Source organism: Camelina sativa, chromosome 10 (assembly GCF_000633955.1).
Source record: "Camelina sativa cultivar DH55 chromosome 10, Cs, whole genome shotgun sequence".
NCBI classification, from domain to species: Eukaryota; Viridiplantae; Streptophyta; class Magnoliopsida; order Brassicales; family Brassicaceae; genus Camelina; species Camelina sativa.
Window position 1 is genome coordinate 18,229,685 of NC_025694.1, and position 26,113 is coordinate 18,255,797.

The 26,113-nt window shown below is 35.1% G+C and overlaps 1 protein-coding gene, 1 long non-coding RNA gene and 1 pseudogene across 2 annotated transcripts; all 3 read right to left on the reverse strand.

Moving 5' to 3' along the window:
- LOC104719264 lies at positions 3,827 to 8,907 on the reverse strand (annotated as a pseudogene).
- Positions 11,258 to 12,051, reverse strand: LOC109126927. The gene is made up of 2 exons (XR_002033641.1): positions 11,781 to 12,051; positions 11,258 to 11,663 (listed from the first exon to the last, which is right to left on the reverse strand). It is a non-coding gene; the product is annotated as an uncharacterized LOC109126927 (long non-coding RNA).
- On the reverse strand, positions 14,029 to 14,316 carry LOC104720475 (non-specific lipid-transfer protein 2-like). The gene has a single exon (XM_019231067.1). It carries the CDS (start codon positions 14,314 to 14,316, stop codon positions 14,029 to 14,031), a length of 288 nt encoding a protein of 95 aa, XP_019086612.1.

Consider the following 26,113-nt stretch of genomic DNA (forward strand, 5'->3'; position numbering starts at 1 on the left):
AAAAAAAAAAAAAAAGAATTGTCCAGGGTCTTTTCCCATTTTGCCCCTTTGTTAGTCTTTTTATTTACTCTTTTGCCACTTATGATTTAAGTTCTTCAAGGAGGAAATATGGGCTTTTTCTTTTTAACGGAAATGGGGTTTGGGCTTTTTTCATACCTTCAGGCGTAAGAGTGATCGATTACGTTATATATATATTGCAATCATGTGCTAAAGTTTCACTCTCTCTTTTTATTTATTGGTTCACTAAGCAATACAATTAAAAAAATTATTTATTTTAAATCACAAATAAAATATATTTAATCATGACACTTAACTTACATTTTAATATAAAACTGAAATTATATAAATTATGCATTAACTCTAAATCTCCACTCAAGTGTATTAAACCACATATGTAATAAGTTAGAATTGTAACTCCTATCTATAATTCTCCACTACTTAATTGTATTAAAACACATAATAAATTCATATTGTAACTAATATTTTTCTAAATATAATTTTACATCACTTATATTCCTATAAATACTCATTCTCTCATTCTTTCATTCTCCCATCCTCTTCAACTATATCTCAAATCTTTTTTTTTTGTGTATTTTGTTGTTATTGTTGTATGGTTTAAAAAAAATCAAATCAAGTATTATTGTAAAAGCTTAATTCTAAATTATATTTTTGGAGTTTTAAAAGGTTAAAAATCAAATCAAGTATCATTGTAAAAACAATGTATATATATATACACATTGTTTTTGATGTTTTAAATGGAGTAAAATATAGAAAAGTAATATAATTTTTAAAATATACCATCTAATTAAACCCTCTAAAGATGAAAAAATTAGTATGAAATCTAGCAATAGAATTTAAATTGATGAGTGAAAATTAAAAAAAAGAGAAACCAAAAAGATAGAAGTTTTTCGTGGGATTTTAAAAATCTTTAGATTGAAGTTCATATGAGTTATAAGAAACCAATTCATGTGTAAGTTAAAATTGCATTGGGCCACTTGGTATTCCTTTTATAAACAACAAAACAGTTTAAAATTTTATTTTTAATTAACTCGAATCTAATGTCATGTGTAATTCTACATTTTAACTCAAATGTAACTCCTACCCAATAATTACTATAAATTTCATTCTCTCACTAATTTATTTATCTTTCAAAATAAAATGTCTTTAGATAAATTTTCATATTTTTTTTTGCTAGCTATATTTATAGTTATATATATAAACTTTGAAATGAGGAATATTTATACATAATATACATAGTTACTTTTTTTTTGATCATTAATAGAAAAAAAGAACCAAATACTATATTATTTTTATAAATATTCAGAAATATAACAAAAACCATTATGCATGTAACCACGCATTGCGTGCACTAATACCTAGTCATATTAAAACGAGAATACTTAATTGGCTGAAATCAAATATTAAACTGATATTTAACAATATGATATTGATTTGAATAATAAATTATTAATTTGTATTTGTATATGTTCTAATGAAATATATTTATGTCTTAATCATGTTCATAATACTATTCTCAATTCCACCACAACCAGTAAAACAAAAAACCGTCTTAATATCATTTTTTAGAAAGAATTCTGAAAATCAAAAATGTTATCTTTAAATATTATCAATTGGTTGACCAAAAAAAATAAAAAAACATAAATATCAGTTGATGTGGTTTACATTATGTGGTTTTTTTTTGTTTTGACAGTTTTTTTAAGCATATTTCCATGGAGAAATTTTTTTAAGACTAGATCATACCTTTTTGGATCAAATGGTAAACCACATTGATGTTGGCTCCTTGGATTCTAATTATAACTCTCTTTCCTATATGCTTAATGTGGTTTCCCATTTGATCCGAGAAGCAACATCAACAAGAACATAACTCTCTTTCCTATATGCTTTGCACTGTTGCTTTTGGTTGTTTCGTTCTACTATTGGGGTTTCTAATGGAAATATTTCCATAATGTTACTCCCAAGAAGATACTCAATCGGAATCATATCGTCACAGACCAGGTTGACAGATGATAGGTAAGGTGATTCTTTCAGAATCAACTATGGGAGAATAAAGAGACTGCAAGATAGTTTTAGATTTTTTCCAAAGAATATAGTAATCATGAGCCAGAGGAATATAGTATCTGCAAAGATTGCTGACATGAGGATAGCTTGACTTCAAAATGAACAAGAGAAACACTTGAGTTATTATGCTGCAGGTATTCTATTCTTACTAAATATAAGATTAGATAACAATCAAGAATGGTTATAGATTACGATATTGATGGTTAGTGATAGTATTGAAAGCTCAAATTTGTTACTGACAGACTCCGATTTTAGTTATGAATATAGATTACCAAATTTGCTCAGAAATATTAGGAAACAAATTAATCCCAACACTCCGATTTTAGGAATATGAGATCAGAAATGAATATTGATTACCATATTTGTTTCCTATTCTAATGGACTGTTGGGTTTAATTTTGTATTAAATGATCCGATTTAATTAAATTATGATTGTGTAGAGATATTTTAGAGATCACTGGCATTTAAAAAAAAAAAAAATCAAAAATAACATCCAACCAATATCTATTGCTTGAGTGCATTTTCTGTTCTATTTTTGGAAGTAGCATATCAAAATCTTTTTTCTTGCTTGAATCTTTTTTATAATTGTTTTACTGATTTTTTAAAAATGGTTGAGTTTTGGAATTGGTTAAGACACGGTCATTGTTTACGGAAAAAACCTCTTTATTATCTGAAAATGATAATAGCTGAGATTTATCTATTAAGCTTGAGATTCTATAGATTCTAATCAAGTTTAATAGAGTACGGTTCTTCAAATGAATTTTCACCTTTTGAAAAAGTCTAGTTAGAATCTTTTGATAATTATATGGATTTAGTATATATTGCCTCTGATGATTTTGTGGGATCCTTTTGTTTTGCAATTTGAGAATACTTAATTTGTTAAAGGATCCTTTTTACTCAATCATATTAAAAGGAGAATACTTAATTGGCTCAAATCAATATTATACTGATATTTAACAATATGATATTAATTTCAATAATAAATTATTAAATTATATTTATGTATGTTCTAATAAAATATATTTACGTCTTAACCATGTTCATAATACTATTCTCAATTCCACCACAAACAATCAGTAAAACAAAAAACCGTCTTAATATCATTTTTTTAGAAAGAATTCTGAAAATCAAAAATGTTATCTTTAAAAATAATCAATCAGTTCACCAAAAAAAAAGTTAAAAAAATATATAAATATCAGTCGATGTGGTTTAGGTTATGTGGCTTTTTTTTTTTTTTGTCAGATTTGTTTAAAGCATATTTCCATGGAGAAATTTTTATAAGACCTTTTTGGATAAAATGAGCCTTTCAAGCCTTGAGTTATCGCAGTATTTTTCTAAATATTTAATTATCCAATTCGGTCAAACCAACCCGACCCAATCAAAAATTAGGTTTATATGGATAAAGGATTAAGCCAGTAGCTGTGTGATGAAAACCTTTGAAAGCAAGTAGAGTGTTTTACCAGTTGGAAAATAGCTGGCAAAAAGCAAAACATCAACCTCAAAACGACTAAACACGAATGAGAATTAACTAAAGCCAATTTTGTCTAATTTGAATGCGGGGAAAATCATACATTAGCCATGAAACGTTGTTAACGAATAGGTAATTTATTAAGAGCACAAAACTGGTTAACAAAGGCACATTTAAAAGGTCTAAAAGTTTGCAGTGAGAACAAGCTTGATAAAATTTTAAGAGCTTTGTTTATAATATAGTTTAGTTTCAGTGGTGAAATCTGATCGTTTAGTGCAAATGAAAATAAGAGATTATTTGAAGAACGTAAATAGATTTATTGTGAATTTATTTCTGACATTATTATAAAATTTGCCATTGGAAAAATTCACGAGAGCTCGATCTCAGTCAAAACAAAATTTATAAGTGAATTTCCTCAGTGTTTCTCGATAAGTGGATTCAACTCAGAAGTTTTCTCTAGGCTTCATCATTGCTTGCTCAAGTTTCTGATCACATATGGAAGAATGCCTCCGTGGTTGAAGTACGCCAGTTCCACCTATGCACAGCACAGTTACCATTAGTTTTTACAAAAACATTTTAAAAAATGGTGTGTACAAATATTATACCTCAGTGTCAAAGCGGACTGTGCAGGTGAAAGATTTTCCAGTGTCTGTAGTGACAGTACCATCTTGCCCTGGTCTTATCTCCGAGATATCGGTTGAGAGATGGATGGTGTAACGCTCCTTACCTGTCAATCCAAGGCTGTCTGCATCCTCACCCGACTTAAAACACAGTGGGATGCTTCCCATTCCCACCAAGTTACTCCGGTGAATCCTTTCAAAACTCTTTGAGATCACTGCTTTAACGCCCTGCAAAAGACAACAATTTTGTCTCAGAGAAAAAACAAAAAAGAAGAGAACATAGGACACTAATTGCAGAGAGAGAGCAAGAGATATAGAGGGAGGTTCGAACCTGTAACATGGGTCCCTTGGCAGCCCAATCACGTGAACTACCACTACCATACTCGGCTCCAGCCAGAATAATGGTGGCCTCACCAGCTGCTTTGTATTTCTGAGAAAGCAGACATTATCATTACTTCATTATACAATCAATAATACACCCACCGAACTTCTTTGGAAAAATTAAGCTAACAAAACACTAACCATGGCTGCATCGAAGACAGAGAGCTTCTCTCCAGTAGGAATGTGAACCGTCTTGGGGCCAACTTCCCCATTCAACAGCTTGTTAACAAGTCTGATATTAGCATATGTTCCCCTAGCCATAATTTCGTCGTTGCCGCGTCGACTACCATATGAGTTGAAATCTTTGCGGTCAACCCCACGTTCGAGGAGAAACTTTGCAGCGGGGCTGTCCTTGTGGATGCTTCCAGCTGGAGATATGTGGTCTGTGGTGATACTATCGCCTAAGTTCAGTAAACAGTATGCATCCTTCACATTGCTAGGCCCTGGAGGATCCATGGTCATGTCCTTGAAGTATGGAGGCTCGTGTACATAAGTTGACTTGGGATCCCATGAGTATAGATTATTTTCAGGAACAGACAGCTGATTCCACATCGGGTTTCCCTTGGTGATGGACTCATAAGTAGCTCGGAACATGTCGGGTAACACACTGGACTGAACAACCTGTAGCATATGCCCATAGAATGTTTCATAACTGTGTACCTGGAGAGAAAGACATTCAATGGTTCTAAGTTGTAAGTACCTGAGCAATTTCCTCTGTGGTGGGCCAGATATCCCTGAGGAAGACATCCTTACCGTTCTTGTCCTTGCCAATGGGCTCTGTCTCAAAGTCAATATTAACCTGGGAAATAGAACACATACATATATAATATATTGGTCAAGTACAATCGAATAGGCAACATACTGAACTCTTAAAAATTCCCCAAAACTGTGTACCGTTCCAGCCAGAGCATAGGCAACCACCAAAGGTGGAGATGCAAGGTAGTTGGCTCTTGTTAATGGATGAACACGGCCCTCAAAGTTCCTGTTCCTAGAAAGCACAGCCGCTGCCACAATGTCTGACAATACGCAGAGAAAATATTATTGCATGCCACTATAGTCTACAAAAGCTAACCAATTCTATTTTTTCAATCTCAATAATACCATTTTCTGTAATGGCAGCTCCCACTGATTCATCAATTTCTCCAGAGTTCCCAATGCATGTAGTGCAGCCATAACCGACAATATTGAAACCTTGCTGGTTCAGATATTTTTGCAGGCCGCTGCAGCAAGAGTACGACTGTTAAATGTGTCCACCAAAGCTCGAAATTACAAAGCGTTAACTACGGGAAATGTGCAACACGCAGGGCAGTACCTCTTTAGTTAGTATTTTGTAACAACTCCTGAACCTGGTGCAAGACTTGTTTTTGTCCAAGGCTTAACCTAAGGGTGGAATGATTAACTCAAGAATCAAAGTTATTCAAAACATTACATAAGTTTAGTTAAATCTGGTGGAAACTAACCTGTAGGCCAAGTTCACAGGCCTTTTTTGCAACAAGAGCAGCACCAAGCATGACACTGGGGTTTGATGTATTAGTGCAACTTGTGATTGCAGCAATCACCACAATGCCATGTTTAAGCTCTGCAGGTTGTCCATTGAAAGAAAATTTTGCTACCTTCTCCTGCGCCTCCTTAGGTATAGCGAAACCCTGCCCAGAATGTACATATCGAATCAAGAAAGTAGCACCCACCAAGTGCGTCCACAGCAAGTTTATATCAGATAGGTGCAAAACATAACTAGACATCCATATACCAAGTATGAAGGCTTACCTTGAATCCAACTTTACTGTCTAAGCATGAGTGCCAGTCAGCTTTCATTTCTTTTAGAGGAACACGATCATGTGGCCTGTGAAAAGAAAAGAATATCATCATAGTGGTCAATCAATTAAATAGAATACTTAGTGGTTAAAACCAACAGATCTCACACCTCTTAGGTCCGGAAATGCAAGGTTCAACACTATAAAGATTTAATTCCAGATAAGACGAGTAGACGCGCTCTTGCTGAGGCTGAATTTATTCAAAAGGCAAAAAAATCGATTAACAACCAGAAGCACAATTGATTAAAAAAAATCCAAGATATACGAAGGACAAAGTCGCACCTCACTATAGTCAACAAACATGTTATTTGCGCGAAGATATGCTTCAATCATGGCAACCTGCACCCAAGGAACTATGTCAGTTCAGACTCCTGCATATATGCAACAGAAGAACTGAGGCCAAACATTCACCGTCTCATCACTTCTTCCAGTCAATTTGAGATATTGTAGAGTAACATGATCCACAGGAAAGAACCCCATGGTTGCACCATACTCAGGAGACATATTGGCAATTGTGGCCCTGTCAGCCAGGGACAGTTCACTCATACCATCACCTAAAATGCCAAAAAAGAAAAGACTTAACATATTGTGGCCAACGAACACAAGTATACCAAACTTACGGGAAACGTGTTCAAGAAAAAGACTTTACCATAAAATTCTACAAACTTGCCAACAACACCATGTTTCCTCAGTATTTGGGTCACAGTTAAAACTAAATCAGTAGCAGTAACACCATCTCGTAATTTTCCCGAAAGATTGAATCCGACAACACCAGGCAATACCATACTCATGGGCTGTTAAAACAGAACACTCATCAGTAAAAGAAAGCTTGGATGAACTAACAAATTAATATACTGAAGCAGAGAACTAACAACAAAAAGTGATCTTAGCATCTGACATGAATCCATGAAAGTAGCCTTATTAACCAACAGTAGATGGAGTATAGTCAAAACTCAAAAATAAGAAATGAATACTTTACCTGGCCAAGCATTGTCGCCTCAGCTTCGATGCCTCCAACTCCCCATCCAGCAACTCCCAACCCATCAATCATAGTTGTATGAGAGTCTGTTCCAACCACACTGTCTGGGTAGAGAAGACCTTGGGTATTGAACACAACTCTTCCCAGATATTCCAAGTTAACCTTGCATTTTAATATCCACAATTAATTGATACCAGATGAAAGCTATAAAAAGCAAGAAAATTTTTAAGATGAACCAAGAGATTAGCATAGCAAGCTGCAAGGAAAATTACCTGATGCACAATACCAGAACCAGGGGGCACAACAAGCATGTTTTGAAAAGCAGTAGAACCCCACTTAAGGAAAGCGAACCTCTCCTTGTTCCTCTGGAATTCAAGCTCCATATTGGCTTGAACTGCATTCTCAGATCTAGCAACATCAACTTGAACTGAGTGATCAATTACAAGATCCACCGGAACCTGGAAGGCATGATGGTGTAAGTAAAAAAACTAGAACACCTAAGATAAAAAAACAGAAGAAATCAGCTGGTTGAACAAGAGATGTACCAACGGATTGATCTTGTTGGAATCACTTCCCAGTTTATTCATAGCATCACGCATACAAGCAAGGTCAACAACAGCTGGGACTCCAGTGAAGTCCTGCCCAAAACATAAGTTTCAAAAAAAAGGTTGAGAAATAGAAAACTACACATTAATGGCATATCTTCTAGACTGACTCCTTAGTTTACCTGCAGAAGAACACGGGCGGGTTTGAAAGGAATCTCGACTTGTTTAGGAGCAGTGTTTTCCCAATCAATAATCTTCTCAACATCTTCCTTAGTGACTTGGAAATTGTCACAGTTACGAATAGCAGATTCAAGAAGAATCCTAATGGAGTAAGGTAGCTTATCTGCATCAAAACCAAATAAAAGATCAACAAAAAAAAAGAAAAAAAAAAGAGGCTTTTCGACTTGACTTTAACGAAATGGGCAAGAAACAAAGTGTCTTTAATAATCTGTTACTCCAACTCAGCCTTGAGCTTCATTCTATACTAACTGACAAAATTGGGAAGCTATAGCAATTGGGTCGTTTCTTGAGACATACCAATACGTGGATCATTGAGAGCAGGCAAGCTGTAGAACTTTCCGAATTCGCCACCACCAGGCTTAGGAAGAGTGGTGAAGATCCCTCTGAACGGATGATGCTCTGAAGCTGAAACAAACCCTTTAAAGAGACAAAATTCGAAATTACCCATGGAAGAGAAGGTTCTCTGGAGACGGTCTAAAACAGGAGAAACGGCTCTGATCTGAGAACCGAGTCAAATTTGAAAGGGTTTCGAGTGGAGACAGTGACTCAAACGAGGCAAAGAGGTTAGAAAAGAGCGGCGAAGAAGAAGATGAGAAGACACAGGGGGAGATCTCAAGGAAGAAGAAGAAGGGAAGTAAGATCGAAAGGAGAAGAGAGCAGAGCGAGAAGAAGAAGCAGCAGCTCTGGCTATATACATGATTTGATCAATTGGGAACGATCATGGAGTGTTGGGGGGGGGGGAATCTGACGTCGGAGATGATGGAGAGCTTAGGGCTGCGTGCGACACTCTTTTGGCAATATATACGAAATTACGAATGAGGGTTGTTGTTATGATTAACTAGGACTCAGATCCCCGATGTCGCGGGGGAAAATTTTAGAAAAAAAAGTAAATAAAATTTAAAGTTTAAAATTATACATTATAAAATCATTTGAATCAAATAGAATAGTTAGAATACATAAATATTAAACATAAACTATAAACTGTTACTAAAAACATAACCATCAAAATGAAAATTTATAATAAAAAAATATTATATAGAATAAAGGCAACTTTGTAAAAAATATTGTTTAAAGTATAATCATATATAAGATATTCTATGAAAAATTATGATAAAGAGCTACAATTAAAAAATTATTATGACAAAGTGATCTTAACCGAGAATATTGAACTAATGGTTATAATGAATAAATATATATATTTTTTTAAATAATTATAATTAAAAATATATTTAATAGTGAGTGAAACTGTATCAACGAAAAATTAAAATTAAAATATACAACTTTTAAAAACAAAATAAAATAAATGAAAATAGTTTCTAACGAAAGTTATGATAAATAGACGCAAATGTAAATTCAATATTAAGTTTTATTAAATTTTTATATTTCTATAATCATTTTTAAATTTTGATTTAGATTATTGAATAGCGTTGAAAATTAAATATTAATATCCAAATTATTTAGATTCAACATAAAACAGAAAATTTCTTTCAAGGAACAATGATTTGTTAGTTATTGATGAAGAGACAAATATATAAAAAGTTCAAAAGACATGAATATTTAAATAGACACACATATTAGAACAAAAAATTGTGATAAAAAATATGAATAAAATATAGTGAAAAGACACAACTCTACAACTGTTTCAATTTTTTTTTCAAAAAACAAATAAAAACAAAAATTTTACGAAAGATACTACAAAAAAACGCAACTGTTGTGTATGCACTGAATTATATTTATACCTAATAACCCATATAAACTGCTTTTAATAGAAGACATCTTTATTACTATATTGAAAATTCAAATTCAAAAACTCACTATATAATCCATCTAATTCTTGGAAAAAAAAACTCAAGGTATTTTCATTAAATTTTTATATTTAAAATTAACTAAAAGTTGTAAGTTAACTAAAATGTGGCCTATTATGTATAATACTAGATTTTAACCCGCGGTACACCGCGGGACAATTTTTTAAAAAATAATAACATTTTAATTCTTTTGTTTTGTATATTTAGTTTGTTTTGTTTAATTAAATAATAATTTTGTTTGGATTGTCAATTATTAGAACGATAATAGGGGAAATAAATACATAAATATGTAATTTATAAGCTATTGTCGGATTAAGTCACAATTTTATCAATGATTTAATTGTTTTACAAAGTTAAATTACCTTGATTTAATATGTTTAATATTCTTATATTAGTGGTATTGACCAAATAATTAAATGAAGATTTAACTCGTGTTTCAAAACCGAATTAATAATATTTTATATTTATACTAATGTTAATTCAAATCGTCATGTTAATAACATGTCCCGCTATATAACAACAAACCGTCATATTAGTGGTTTAACTCGTGTTTCAAAACCGTCATATTAGTGGTTTTGGTTGTGTGTTGTGTTTCGTTTGTGAAGTTGATATTTATAAATGGAAAATGCTTGATGAGCAAGGAGTTTACGATCCGTAGCAATAAAAGAGAGATTTTAGTGTTTTCTTATTTGAGTTGATAACATTATCGCAGAATAATATTCAGTTTCTTAATACGGTATATATTATATTAAATGTTTTTCTTGATGCTAAAGTTAAATATACCCGATTATTGAGTTTCTAAAAGTTGGGTTCTCGTTTTTATGAACTTTATTAACATTATAATAATTATTACGATTGTAATCATTTGTTACTCAAACTCGGCTGTGTCATTTAAATTTAAGAGATCATATAGTCTCTAAAGATCTATTAAAATATGTTTGGAGATTTTTATGGGATTAAAAATTTAATGCATAGAATTATGTTTGGAAACATCAGAAAGTATAGATGGTGTCAAGATTATTATGGCAATAAGTGTAAATAAATTTGTTCGATTAATATAGTTCTATTAAATGAGTTTTCAGGAATTATTATTTTAAGAAAATAGTTAAGGGTTAATGTTGTAAATAAAATAAATTAAATAACAAAAATTTTAAAGACGTATTTCAAAAATAATAATATAAATTATGTACAATAAAGCATCATAATTGTTACTTCTTAGGTTGACCAGAAAAGTTATATTTTAATGCTTTATTATATAAATGAAATTACCAGGTATCACTTAACCATTTAACCCATTTGAAGGTCGTCTATTCATTTTTAATCTGGCTTTTTTTTTTTTTTCTTTTTTTTGTCCGCTATCCATTTTCATTGATTAACCCAACATTGGCAGATTACAAGAAAGATACAATGTGAATTTTAGGAGTCCAATAACCCAAATATAAAGCCCAAACATAAACCTATACAAATGATACGGCAAAGCAAGAAGCTAGGTCTAGAGTGGGACACGTCATAGACACGTCTAGAGTGGAAAATGACCGACTCAATAGTCAACATCGTCTTTCTACCAGAGCTAAAATCCGATCGGACATGAAAAATTTCCAGTGAGAAAATCACTCGTTTCACCACAAGATTCCGGTAGATTTTAGCATCTTACTCCGAAGTTCATGAAAATCTTTTGCAGTTTTCTTCCTTAACTTTTGCCTCATCAATCTATAAGAGAGGTTTAACGGAATCTGCAAAAGGAGAAAAAAAAGAAAAAAAAACTAAATAAGATAGCCATAAAAGCTAAGTACATCTCGCACTTAGGCGAGGAATACAACCAAACTTAGCCAGAGACAAAAAAAACCGACGAAAAGAATCGCCGGAAGTATAAACAGAGCTTTCTCCCTCTCAAAGATTTTAGAAAGAGAAGAGAGAAAAAACTTGGTTTTTTCAACTGTAGCATGATTAATGATTTAACTTTTATCGGAAGTTCATCCAGTGGCGGAGCATGAGTTATTTTTAGGGGGTCATACTATATAGTTAAAACAAGTCTTTTTTGTTTGAAACTATATCGTAATCTTGTGAAGCAACTAAATATAAAATAAAAAAAATTAACAAAGAAATACTAAAAATTAATAAGAAAAGTGGTGAATCTTTTTTTGTCAACTGGAGTTGTATTAGATATTTATAGATTGTACAATACATGCATTTCATGTGGTTAGCCTACAGGCCCATTAGCCTTCTTCCTTTCCCCATTACTAACCTAAGCCTTCCCATTACTAACCTAAGCCTTTGTGAATTATAACAGGTTTATACAAAGAATTTTAACAACCCTTTTTATGATAGCCTGTGAAATTGTCTTGTTCCACTTCTGAAGCAAGTTAGTTGGCTATATCAGCATATTACGGTTTGTTGGAGCTAGCCACTGCAGCTAAAAAACCATCAATCGGCCAATTTGTCTCGGTAAAAGAGGTGTCGACTGACACCATTAGTAGCATCGATCAATGCTGCAGTATTGTCGCGAATAGACACGTCGGTCTTGTAGGTAGTGTCGGTCGATGCTGCTTTAGCCGAAGGTGGTTTCATTGTGTTTTCAGTCCGAAAACCTGTATCAATGAAGTACACATGCTCTTCCGGTAAAAAATCACGGATTGGAACATCATCATCAATCCAGTGGGATTTCTTTGTAACATCATCATTAATCCAGTGAAATGTTTTTTTTCATAAAATACATAATTAATAACCAAACTATACCCTAAAAGAAAATAAATCCAAATCAACCCAAATATAACGTGTAAAATTGTGTGTTTAAAGTATAAGAAAATGGAAAATTTAAAATAATTTTAATGAAGTGGCAAAATCTATAAATGCCACTAAAATATGTCCTTTTCTCATAATTATATATGGTTTTTAATCATTGGGTCAGGCTTTATATAAAATCTAGTAAACTAGTATCTATTATCTAGTCACAAGAAATAAAATGATGTGAATCAATTACAAGAAAATCTTTATTTCACAAATTTCTTATGGATATAGGACTGATAGTCTATAGTTACAAAATTGAGAAGTTAAATTTACTTACAAATACTTTTTTGCCTTAATTTTTTTTTTGGTTTGGATTTTTTAGTTTGTGTTTGTCCAACCTAAGAGAAAAACAATGGATCTGATGGTGGTGACAATGAGATCAAATGATGTTTGGGATTCGAGTCCTTGGGTACATTAGATATTATGTCTTTAGGGTTTAGTTTCTTTGATTCAAAAAGCAATTAATTGAAACCATTGAACTCATTGGATCAGAGATGGTGTTGGCGACTGAGATGTTTGTAAGGCGAAAGAGTTGCGTTTTGACTTTCGATTGACAGAGACGATGTTGATGGAGCATGATGGTGAGAAGTAAGGATTATGGCCGAGAAAGCGAGGGTTGTGGTCGGGAGAGGAAGCAAAGGTTTTGGTTATCAGAAGAAAAATATTGTGGTCGGAAGAAAAATAAAGGATAAGATATATAAGACAAAGGCATAACAGTCATTTTTTATATCTTAAAAATGTCTAAAATCATAAAGTTGGAAAATAGTTCCCAATTTACAAGTTTTACCCATAAAACCCTAAATAATTAATTAATACCAATGAAAAATCGAATCCCTATTTTCAAGAGGACTAGTGTAACAAAATCTAACCCTTGGCAATATGAGAAAATAGAAGACATGAAAATCATAATATACTAAAGAGTAAAACACAAGTGGATATTGAATTTTGAGCATCGACGATAACGATAAATATAAGGAAACAATTGAATCATGTCAATAATCTTGGCATGATAAACTTCTACTCCCTCTGATTTTTTTTTAATTGTCGTTTAACTTTTTTGCACACAAATTAAGAAAAGTATTAAATTTTCTGTTTTGCCCTTTATAAATATATTTCATAATTTTTTGATTGGTTAAAACTTTAAAACAGCAATATTCATCAAACATCTGCATTGAAAATCTAAAACGACAATTATTATAAAACAAAAATTAAGTCCCAAAACGACAATTAAATTAAAACGGAGGGAGTAATATCAAATATAATTTTGAAGATTAAAACATTATAGATTCTGTTATAAATATATTTGGAAACTCAACAACTAAGAAAAGGTATATCACAAGCCGCTAAAACTCTTTTAGCAGCTGTAATATATTTACTAACCGATGGATCTTTCAAGTAATCACATAAACACGATTGTTGTTCATTCAGTTTTGCGCAACATTCTTTTGAACGTGGGGTTTCAGTTGTTACTGCCGACTTGCATATTTGAACATCTGCCACAACACATGCCGCTTTCACTTCTTCCCCTACTATTGTTGTTTTGGTTAGAACAAGAGACGATAGAGCGAAGGCCATGAATAATATTGTAATGAACTTCATGTCTTGAAACCTTAATGACTCCTTTCTATATAATTTTATTTCAATTTCTTAAAAATGTTTGAGATTTTGATTATGGATTATGTTCACAGGATGATGAAGTTATATATAGAGGGTATGGAGAGATGGAGTAATGCTTTGCAATAATCAAGTGGGATTTCTTTTGGGTAAAATGCAAATGTCTTTTTATTTTTATTTTTATTCAACTTTAGTGTATTTCATATATGTGATACAATAATTAATGAAAATGTGTATGACTAACAAAACTTTTAAAACTATGCCATTTTTTATTAATTATAAATATCTACTAGGTTCGGACCCGCACGTACGTGCAGAGTTATTTTCATAATTTTATTTAAAAAACATAATTGTCAAGCTATCAGACCCGTCTAATATGTCTGATATCAACGTTTAATTTTATTTGACCCAAATTTAACCCATTATTTGTAATTTACATGAGTAAATAATATGTCTGCATATGTTCTGCTTGAATTCTTATTCTTAAAATTCTCGTCCCGTTTTTTGTCATACATGAATATACCCACGCAAAAATTCCCATAAACTGATTATTATGGAACTAATTTGAACAATTTCCTAAAATATAATAAATCTGTTGTTTACTGTTTTTTTTTCTTCCTAATATGTAAATTGGGTCAGTTTGGTGACATCGATGTTTGATATGATTTTTTTTAACCCTTAAGTGTATTCTCCAATTAATAATATAGATTTCCTTCAATTATTGAATGTAATATTCCTTAGTTATATTAATGACAATTTCATGAAAATAATATAGTGTAAGAAGGGCAAATAAGAAAATGGGATATAAAGTATTTTATATAGGAGATACTAGAAGGTATTTTATTAAGAAGAATTCTATTAATTTGGATATTTTTAGTTTTTTTAAAGTAATATATGTGCTTGTAATTGATGGAGATATAAAATTATAAAATTGTTTCGTGAGGGAGAAGACTATAATTGGTCATTAAATCCATTATATAATTGGTTTTAGTTACAGTATTATATCACTGGATTTAATAAATTTTTATTGGTCATTAGATCCCTATATATCTCAGCTATTGGTATAATATTATTACTTGTTTTCATTTTTCTTGAACTGAATTTTCTAAATTTTAAGATTTCTGTAAAAACACTATAACTACATATTTATATATAATGTTTAACTACACAATTATCCAAATTAAAGTATATATTCATGTCATTTCAATTGGTGATCATATGTTCTTTTGGGAAAATATAGTTAGTGTTTTTAGCAAAAGAATAAACAGTGAGACAGTTTCAAATGATCTTCGATTCTTTCACTATTAGAGCTTTATAAAATTATTAGAAAGGTAACATTATTTATATTTATGAAAATATGATTTTTAAAATATATATATATATATGTTTTACATCTCATAATATAGTCATATTATTATATTACAATACATAGTGAAATTAATTTAATTTTGAAAATATGTAGGGTAATATTTATCAATTTTTGAATAATATTCACCAATTTTAGAATTTATAGGAGAAAAATGTTGTGTATATAAATAAATTGAAGAGCAGTGGCAATTGACAAAAAAAATATATATATAGTCAGTGGCAGTTTTATGTAATTTTATAGAATACTAAGGGTGAATAATAAATTGGCTATGGAGCTCTCTGGCGACGACACATCAGCTTTTTCTCCAAAATGCTTCTCTTTTAATATATAGGGGATATATATATATATATATATATATATATATACATATATAATTTGGATTTTTTAACGGCATATATATATATATTTATATTTGTGTAAAATACAAATGTATATAGATATTTGATTTTAAAAAGTATCTTTGAAAATATTCAAACAATAGTTGTAAAGTAAATAATAAAAAAATTTGAAAAATAAATAAATAAATCTATGTAAAAATTGTAAATTTGTGTAAACCGGGGTACAAATTTAGATTGAATAAATCTAGATTTAGGGAGTGATTGGGAGAGACTTCAAAACATTTAGATTTAATTTAAAGTTTTAACAGCAGAAAAGTTACCAATCATATTTTTATAGCGTTTTAAAAAAAAACACTTTTTTCCGTCAAAAGCGAATTTATATTGATGAATTGGAATAGTTTCATACAACTGGCCTAAAAGCCAAAATGGAGGTGTAAAACATTCAGAGTAAAAAGACATTTGCAAACTACCATATTTAGCTAGTAAAAAAACAGTTTTTAAAGTCTAACTGCTCAATTTTTATTGAAACAACCCGAACCGTTTTTTCGTTTTAATAATAAAAATATATAATTAAGCATTCCATACTACTTAATTAAACTAACCAAACCACAATTAATCATTAAACCAGCAACAACCAATAAGCATAGTGGAAACCTACCAACAATACAAAACCAACATATCATCAATACAATAACATTTCTAACCCTTCTATCCGACAACCTAGCACAACTCTATCCAAGGTTCCAACATCAAATAACATAACTATAACACAATAACCGAGACCCTAGATCATCGTCCTCCTCATTGCCATGATTCCATGTCACATACCTGCACACCACAAACAACAATTGAGATGCGTAAGTATTATCATAAATACTTAGTGAGGCAATCCTCCCATCTACTGGGCTATACACACAAGCAACTGAGAAACCAATGTTTAACAAACCACAAACAAGCACAAACAAACCAGGATACAAGCGTCAGACAAGATGGTGTCGACCGTCACAGACCATAAGTGTCGATCGACACACCCAACCCCTGGTGTCGATCGACATCGACTCTGTAGACACGATCTGAACGAAGCCGAAAGTTGAAAAACCACTTCTCATCTCTTCCAAATCGTCCAAAACTCCCCTAAAAGCCCTGTAAACTCATGGCAACCAACAACCAACCACAACCACAAAAAGCAAACAACACAAACAACCAAAAATCAAGCAAAACAAAGGATTCTCATACTTAGATCAGCCATGGTCATGCACTCACCTCTTTTTCAGGAATATCTGGCTTCAAACGATGAATCCAACACCTTAGAAGCCTTCTCCTTTGTTCCTAGCACAAGATTTCCACTCCATAGGAACATATATCTCAAACAAGCCAAGAATCACCACAATCTCTCAAGAACACTTTCTCTTCTCTCTTTTCTCTCTAAAACAACAATAAGCGGCTTCTCCAAACACCAATGTCGATTCCCACTTAAATACTCCGATTTAGGGCTTCCCAAACCGAGCAAATTCTAATTTCAATGATTTAAAACAAACTGGTCTAACTGGAAATTATTGGTGTCGATCGACACTCCCCCTGGTGTCGATCGACACTCACCCCCAAATCACATTATTTGGTTAGTGGATGTTACATTTATAGATTGATGTGCATCTCTATATACTTATTTAAGCAATGTTGATAGAATTTTAACCAACTTTGATATAACATATTACAAAAAATGTCATTGCATGTTAATTAATTTAATAACTAACAAAAGAAAATATTATATTGGTTTATAAAATAAGAAAATAATATTTTCCAAATTATCTAATTAAATTATTTAACAGATTCAATTTCTTGTTTTAGAAGTCGTAGAAAACAATAACAAATTATTTAATTCGCTAAAACTTATTTTTTATACACAATATTCCCTATATAAACAATACTAAGTTTATAACGTTGACTACTCATATCAAAATCTACATCTACAAAAACAATTAATAAAAATAAAAGAATTAACTTCATTCTTTTTCTTTATTCTACAAATATTGTCAAGAAGTTTGTAATTCGGAAGGGTTTTGGCTTAATACTGTAACATCTGCGCACTGAATAATTGGTTTTCAAGGCGGGTGTCGATCGACACCAATGGGTCTGTCGATGGACACTATCAATTCTGGTCTGACCGGGTTGATTTAAATTGTTGTTTTTGTTTGGTTTGGTTCAATTGAAGTTTCTAACCGACGTATTAAGAGGGGGAAGTCGACTTGAGGGTTTGGGAACAGCCGTTATTTGTCGTTTTCCAGAGAGTCAGAAGAGAGAATTGAGTTTTGAGAGATTTTTGGAGTTTTGGTGCTTTCCTTGGAGATCTGTTGCTGTGAAGATCTTGTGTTAGGAACGAAGGAGAAGCCTTCCAATGTGTTGGATTCGTTGCTTTGGGTCAGAAACTTCCTGCAAAGAGGTGAGTGCATGACCATGAGAATCCTTTGTTTTGCTTGTTTTCTGGCTGTTTGTGTTGTTTTCTTGTATGTTTGTGGTTGGTTGTTGGTTGTTGGTTCCCTTGAGTTTCCAAGTCCTTTGGGTGAGTTTCGGATGATTCGGAGGTTTTGGGAAGCGGATCTACGATTTTCATCTTTGAGCAGAACGTGTCTGCGGAGTCGTTGTCGATCGACACCAGGTGGGTGTCGGTCGACATCAAGGTGTTGACGACACGAAGACTTTGCGAGGGTTGGATCGAGAGTTTCCGGGTCGAGGAGAGGTGTCGGTCGACACCAAGAGGTGGTGTTGGTCGACACCAAGGAGGAGTGTCGATCGACACCAGGAGGGTGTCGGTCGACGCGAATCCTTTTTAGCAACTGCTAATACTTGTTTCCCTGGTTTGTTTGTTGCTTGTTTAACATTGGAATTCTCAGTTGCTTGTGTGTAAAGCCCAGTAGATGGGAAGATTGCCTCACTGAATGGTTACAAAATATCCACCCATCTCATATGTGTTGTGGTGTAGGTAAAGGCAAAGTGTGATCGTGGAATCAAGGCTATGAAGAGGAAGAATTTCTAGAGGCTCCGTTGTTTGCTCTGTGTCTTTGATAGGATGCCAGAGTGGAACTTAGTGGTCTAGAACGGTTGTTATGATTGATGGTTCTATGACTTGCTATGTTTCGGATTGTTGTTGGAATTGGTTTAAGTTATTCATTATTCATTATTGGTTTATTGGATTGGTTATGTGTTATCCGCTGTTTGTTATTGATTGGGGTAGGTTGCTAGTAAGTATGGGATCACTAGATACTAGGATATTAAAAAAAAAAATGTTGGTTTGTTTCACATACAAAATAAAAAACAAGAGGGAAGGCCTAACAAATACAAATATGTTGCTCGCATCTTTCATGGTTCCATCTTACACAAGAAATGGTGGCCAATAGCTCGAAGAATATACCTGAGCGCTAGATGTCGGACATATGACTGAAGAGATAATTTGGGGTCATACTCTCCATTTCCTATGTAAGACCATAGAGTAGAAACATCTGAATACTGTTTGGGCAGAGCAATGCCATGAAACCAACGGGGCCAACCAAAGTCATCACAAATCTCAGAAAATCTCATACTATAGGGCATTCGTCTGATGAAGAAATGCATGCCACCCTCATAAGCCTTTGCTGCCCGCTCATTCACATAAGTGACCCTAACAGAAGCCATAAACTGATGCACTAAATCCGGATAACAGTCATACTGCTTGGTGTATATGGTTCCCAAGTGCATTTTTTCTATCAAACCTAAGACCCCTCACCATAGTTTCCCATCGTACGAATAATAGCAGGATCAACAAACCTGGTAGGTTTGATTTAAACTTCCAACCAAGCATTGTACAACATTGTCTCATACTCTCCCCATTTTTGAAGCAAAGGCCTGTTGATAAATTCAGACTTCCCAAGCTCAACAAGAGGTTCATCATCCTATTCCTTTTGAGTGTGAATCTGGGCATGTTCCTCATTTGGCCATGGGGTTTGAGATTGGATGGGAGAAGGAAGATAGAGTTCATGCAAGGTGGTGGGAGGTCTCGCCAGAGCTCGCAGCGGCTGGCTGTGGCCGGACTGGCAGGAAGATGAAGCTTCCCCGATGGTAGTTTTCTGCTTCTTATGGGGTGCCATTGCTTCAAACTGAGAAATTGACCCTATATCTGGAAAGAAGAGTGCAAAAAGAGTGGGTTAGAGCTTTGAAAAACGGAGCAAAATCAAAGAAGTTATGAAGTTTTGAAGTGTTTGGTTGGGTTTTGAGTGATTGTGAGGAACGAAGAAGACGACTCGGGGTAAAAAGGCTTTGCACGTCTATTCTCGGTGTCGACCAACACCCATTAGTGGTGTCGGTCGAATCTGATCAGTTAAACCCGGCCCACTCGTAATTCAAAGCCCATTAAACAAATCCAATATAAAGCCCGATATCTTTTGATCTGTTCTGCGATAACAACACTGGTGTCAGTCAATTTTACCTTAGTTGTACCCAATTTTACTCCAGTTCTACTAGTTTTACCCAGTTATACTTAGTTTTATCTACTTTACTAGTTTTACTTTCGTTTACCTAGTACTACCTTGTTTTACTTCCTTTCCCTAGTTATATTTCCGTTTTACTAGTTTTACGTACTTTTATTAGTTTCACCTAGTTCTACTGCATTTGATTTAGTAGATGAGATATTACAAACGATAGTTTTACTAGTTTTACAAACGATAGAATCATGGAAAATAATCCAAGCAATTTGTCACGAGACTACTGGTTGTACCTAGTTTTACTATGGTTCTACTAGTTTTACCGAGTTATATTTAGTTTTATTTTTTTACTTACTAGTTTTACTTCCGTTTACCTAGTATTACTTTGTTTTACCTTGTTTTACTTCCTTTACCTAGTTATATTTCGGTCAACACCACTTTTAACCGTTTGTGAGTCGCTTGTTTATGTGTTGATGGTGTTTGTTGGTTCAACTTAACAATAGAATCTCAGTTGCTTGTGTGTATAGCCCAGTAGATGGGAGGATAGCCTCAGTGAGTATTTTTAATAATACTCATGCATCTCAATATGTGTTTGTGGTGCAGGTAAAGGCCAAGTGTGATCGTGGAATCAGGGCGATGAGGAGGAGGATGTTCTAGAGGCTTGGTTGATTGTGGTCTAGCTATTGTTAGGTTGCTAGAATTGAGTTGATAGAACATCGTTAATGTTGGAATTCTTATAGGTTTATTGGAGTTGTTTTGGTTATCCGCTGTTGTTGATTGTTGCTAGGTTTTTAGTTGGTATGGGACCACTAGTGAATTAAAAAAAAAAAACGGGAACGCTTGTTTCATTTTGGTATCAGAGCCCTTACGGTTCTAGGACTAGGGTTCACTGTGCTTTTACTGTTGCTGTTTGGGATTTCATGCTAGAGTTGATTATGTTATTTAGTCAATTGTGTGTGGCATGAGGTCCTAGAACATCCTCTTCGAGCCTACTTCGTGATTCCACGGTGAGTTGTGTTCTTGTGTGATTAGAATTATTTGTTGTTTAGCCTTCTGTTCTTGGTGATACAGATGGTTAGAGGTGAGGTTGTTGTTGGTCGTGGTCGTGGTCGTGGTCGTGGACGTGGTCGTGGTCGTGGTCAGGGACGAGGTCAGGTTCCCGAGGCCAGTGAGAGTGTGATCCAGAGCATGGCCAATGAGGAGGTAGCGGAGTCACAGGTTAATCCTAGTGTGTCTGGAGACTAGGCTGGTTTGGGTGACGGCAGGGCGGATGGGCCTGGTGTCGGTCACGGTGTTGCCCCGGGTGTGTGGGTTGCAGCAGAGGGGGCTCCATGCAGGGAGGATGTCTTGGTGGGCTTGCTAACTCAGGTTTTGGTGCGGCTGCCAGCAGCGGTGCTGCTAGTGGTTGGTGGGAAGGTTCCAGCGGTGCAGCCTGTGGCGGGTTTGCAGGCAGGTGTGCAACCAGGGGCCGAGTTAGTGGACGCTCAGTATGTGCAGATGATGTTGCAGCTGCAGCGAGTGGGAGCGGGGCCCTTCTCGGGAGGTGCGGATCCGAGTGTAGTGAATGAGTGGAGAGAGAGGATGGAAGATCTTTTCCGGTCGCTTCGGTGTCCCGACCAGTTTAGGGTGGATTTGGCAGGACACTACTTGCCAGGTGATGCACGTGTGTGGTGGAGGTCGGTGACAGCACGGAGGGTGCAGCGGGATATATCTTGGGTGGATTTTGTGAGGGAGTTTAACTCCAAGTATTTTCCACAGGAGGCTCTTGACTGCATGGAGGCACGGTTCTTGGGATTGACTCAGGAGGACCGTACAGTGCGGGAGCTGGATGCTGAGTTCAGTGGGCTTGTGGGGTATGCAGGCCAGGCTTGGGAGCCAGAGTCGGCTCAGGTGCAGAGGTTCTTGTTGGCTCTGCGAGATGATCTGAGGATTCGGTGTAGAGTGATGAGCTATGCTACGAGAGCGGAGCTTGTTGAGGTTGCAGCTGGGCAAGAGGACGACTTGAGGTCCAAGCGGTAGTTTCTGGCTGGAGCGGGTTGATGGATTGGATTGTGGTATCTTATTTTTCTTATGTATTTTTGTTGGGGTTGAAACGATTATGACATTTTTGAGATTAATAAGATGAGTATTTTTCTTTATGTCTAACTGTTGTTGTCATGGGAAAAAGACAAATAGCTCGGGTTTCTATTTTTGGAAAGTTTCCATAAATAGAAAGTTTCCACAAAAAGGAAGTTTCCAGAGTTAGAAAGTTTCTAAAAAAAGGGAAATTTTTGTGGATAGTGTTGAGGTAGATCTAGTCGGGAGATACTCGATGGCATCAGACTTGTTTGCTCAAGGCCGTGAGGGCCCAACTCATGTGATACCGATAGCTTGATGGACTTTGTGTCCAGAGAGTGGGAGTGGTATGTTGCTTCAGATGACGATCCGAGAGCGCGCTTTAGGGTGACGACCCAAGAGCGGAATTTTTTTTGAGACTCCCTGGATACCGTAGCTGTAGGCGGTGGCCTGGCAGTGAGCCGGTATGTCTCGAAGGTTGCAACCCGAGAGCGGGGGAGCGTGTGTGTGTGACTTCCTGGATGCCGTAGCTTAAGGCAGTTGGCCTGATAGCGAGCCGGCATGATTCATTGGTTGCGACCACGGACGAGGGAAGCACTGAGTTGCGAGCAAATAGGGTCTTGGATGTGAGTATATTGACTAGAGGGAGACCTTGAGGTTTAGTCGGAGGTGTGCGGGCTGTTGCGACAGTTGCACAGGAAACCTTGGCTGACGGTATTTAAGTCCAGTCGGAGGATGTGCGGGCCGTTTTGATGGTGGCACGGAGGTCCTTGACGGATGGACGATGCTGCGGGATTCGAGGACGAATCCTTGTTGGTGGGGGAGAATTGTAACGTCCGCGAACCAGCATTTGCAATTGGTCTGAGTGTCGATCGACACCATGGGTGTGTCGATCGACACCATCANAGGTTGCAACCCGAGAGCGGGGGAGCGTGTGTGTGTGACTTCCTGGATGCCGTAGCTTAAGGCAGTTGGCCTGATAGCGAGCCGGCATGATTCATTGGTTGCGACCACGGACGAGGGAAGCACTGAGTTGCGAGCAAATAGGGTCTTGGATGTGAGTATATTGACTAGAGGGAGACCTTGAGGTTTAGTCGGAGGTGTGCGGGCTGTTGCGACAGTTGCACAGGAAACCTTGGCTGACGGTATTTAAGTCCAGTCGGAGGATGTGCGGGCCGTTTTGATGGTGGCACGGAGGTCCTTGACGGATGGACGATGCTGCGGGATTCGAGGACGAATCCTTGTTGGTGGGGGAGAATTGTAACGTCCGCGAACCAGCATTTGCAATTGGTCTGAGTGTCGATCGACACCATGGGTGTGTCGATCGACACCATCATTTCCAATTTTGATTGATTTGTTTTAGTTGATGTTTGGTTCGGTTTGGTTCAATTGGAAATCCCTAAACTAAGTATATTAGAGGAGAAGCGACGAATTAAGGGTTTTAGGTTGTCTTGTTTTGTCGCCGTTGACCGAGAAAAAGAGAGAAAAGGAGAGAAAGTGTTGGAGAGCGTTTGAGAGTGTTCTTGAGAGATTTTTGTTTTGTTCTTGGTGTTTTTGGAGGGATCTGTGGCTGTGGAAGGAAGAGCTGTTATTGGGAACGAAGGAGAAGCTTCCTAAGGTGTTGGTTCTACCGTTTCTCATTCCAATCTTCCTGTAAAAAAGGTGAGTGCTTGACCATGGCTGATCTAAGCCTGAGATCTCTTGTGTTTGGTTGTTCTTTGTCTATTTGTGGTGTTTGCTTGCTTGGGCTTGTTGTTTTAGTGATTCCCATAGGTTCTTGAGGCGATTGGGAGAGTTTGAGACGGTTTCGTAGTGATTTGAAATGGAGGTTCGACATTCGGATTCGTGCAGATCGCATCTGCAGAGTCAGTGTCGATCGACACCAATGTGGTGTCGGTCGAAACCCTTTTGTGCTAGCCTCGAATCCGTGAACCAATTCAACTCCCACTCTTTTAGATGACTCTGTAATAATTCCATTGTCTTATGAATATAGCACTTTACTGTAATCTGGAATGGCTTTGTATATTCACTCGGAGTGAAGTACATCTGAGGAGGTTGTAGAGCTTCGGTTTCCTCATCAGAAACCACTACCGGAGGAGGCAGAACTAGTTCTTCTCCAGTAATATGCTCGGGTTCTGTATGAGGACAAGATACACTTGCGTTCTTTGTCCGAGCCATTACTCCCTTGCACAAAGCAACAAACAAACAAAATCATTTAGTTTACCACTAATATTCAACAAACGAAAACATAATGAACTAACGATTCTAAACATTTCCATTCAATCGCTTTCAAGATTGAGGCTTTTAGTCAATAGCTTAGTTCTACGAAGATTCCAACCGCAATTATACCTAGATAGACACTCTTTTTCCACTCAATCGATTCTATTACACCTTATTTTCCCCCATAACCCTTCAGATTCTATACAAACGAAAAAAATCGAATTTGATTCATCCAATTTTACACAAAACTCAAAATGAAAACGACATTTTAACTTACTCAATAACTTATTTGTCTTGTAGTTATACCAAGATCGACAGCGAGAAAGTAGAAGAGGAGCGAAAGAGATGACCCGATATCTTGCTGTCAAATGTTGTCGCCGTCGCTGAAGGGTTAATTTTTTGGTAAAAGGGGAAAATAGTGTTGGTTTTGATCGAGGACTAGTGATATTGTGAATTGTGATGAATTAATGGGATTTGAGACTTTTGTTTTCGAGAAAACCCAAAAAAGACTCGAAACTCTTCGCAAATTAGTATTTAATTAAATAATTAAATACTCTATTTATATCCCCTTTATAGATTTGAAAAAATATTTTAGTTGCTATGTTTTACGAAGAGAACTGGTTCTAACTTAAAGGAAAATGTTCTTTTCATATGTTTATTCGGAAGTCCAACGTCATTGACATTTGTTTTGGCCCCATACTGGACTTTATTATTTTTGAGGTTAAAAAAAAAAAAACAAACTATATCCATGAATTGTGACACTGTGTTGTGGAATGTGGACCAAAATCAAAATAAAGTAATTAATTTGATTTTTTAATTTATTGACTAATCATGTGTTTTTGTTCTTATTATTCAGTAATTGGTTTATAATTAAATAAAAAGAAAAATGAAATTCAGCTTTATTTTTTATCACAATTAAATTTCCAGCAAATATTAATACATAACGCTACAAAAAGGTTAATACATAATTCAGAACCTGTTCTTCTCGAAATAATAACAGGTTATAATGTCAAAAACATTTTCCCCATACAGTATTTGGGCCCCTTTATCCTCGTAAACAATACCACGTTATGTTCATAAGATAAAGTATATAATTACGTTACATTATAGACTTTTGCTAGAATTATAATGTAACGTAAAATATGCAGAATGGTTTTGCAAGAATAGGAAGGAATCCGTTAGTGGGTCAAATGCACAGAAACTTGTTCCTTTGTGGAGAGCGAAATTCATGAATGAGTTGAGATTGCATACAAACTAACGGTGAATGAGCTTAACACTTACGCCCTTCTATATAGTGTCATTGGTCGCGATAGAAAGACCTATGTGGTGGACTTAAGAAATAAAAG

Coding starts and splice junctions, on each gene's coding strand:
- LOC104720475 (XM_019231067.1), bottom strand. CDS start 14,316: ATGAAGTTCATTACAATATTATTCATGGCCTTCGCTCTATCGTCTCTT.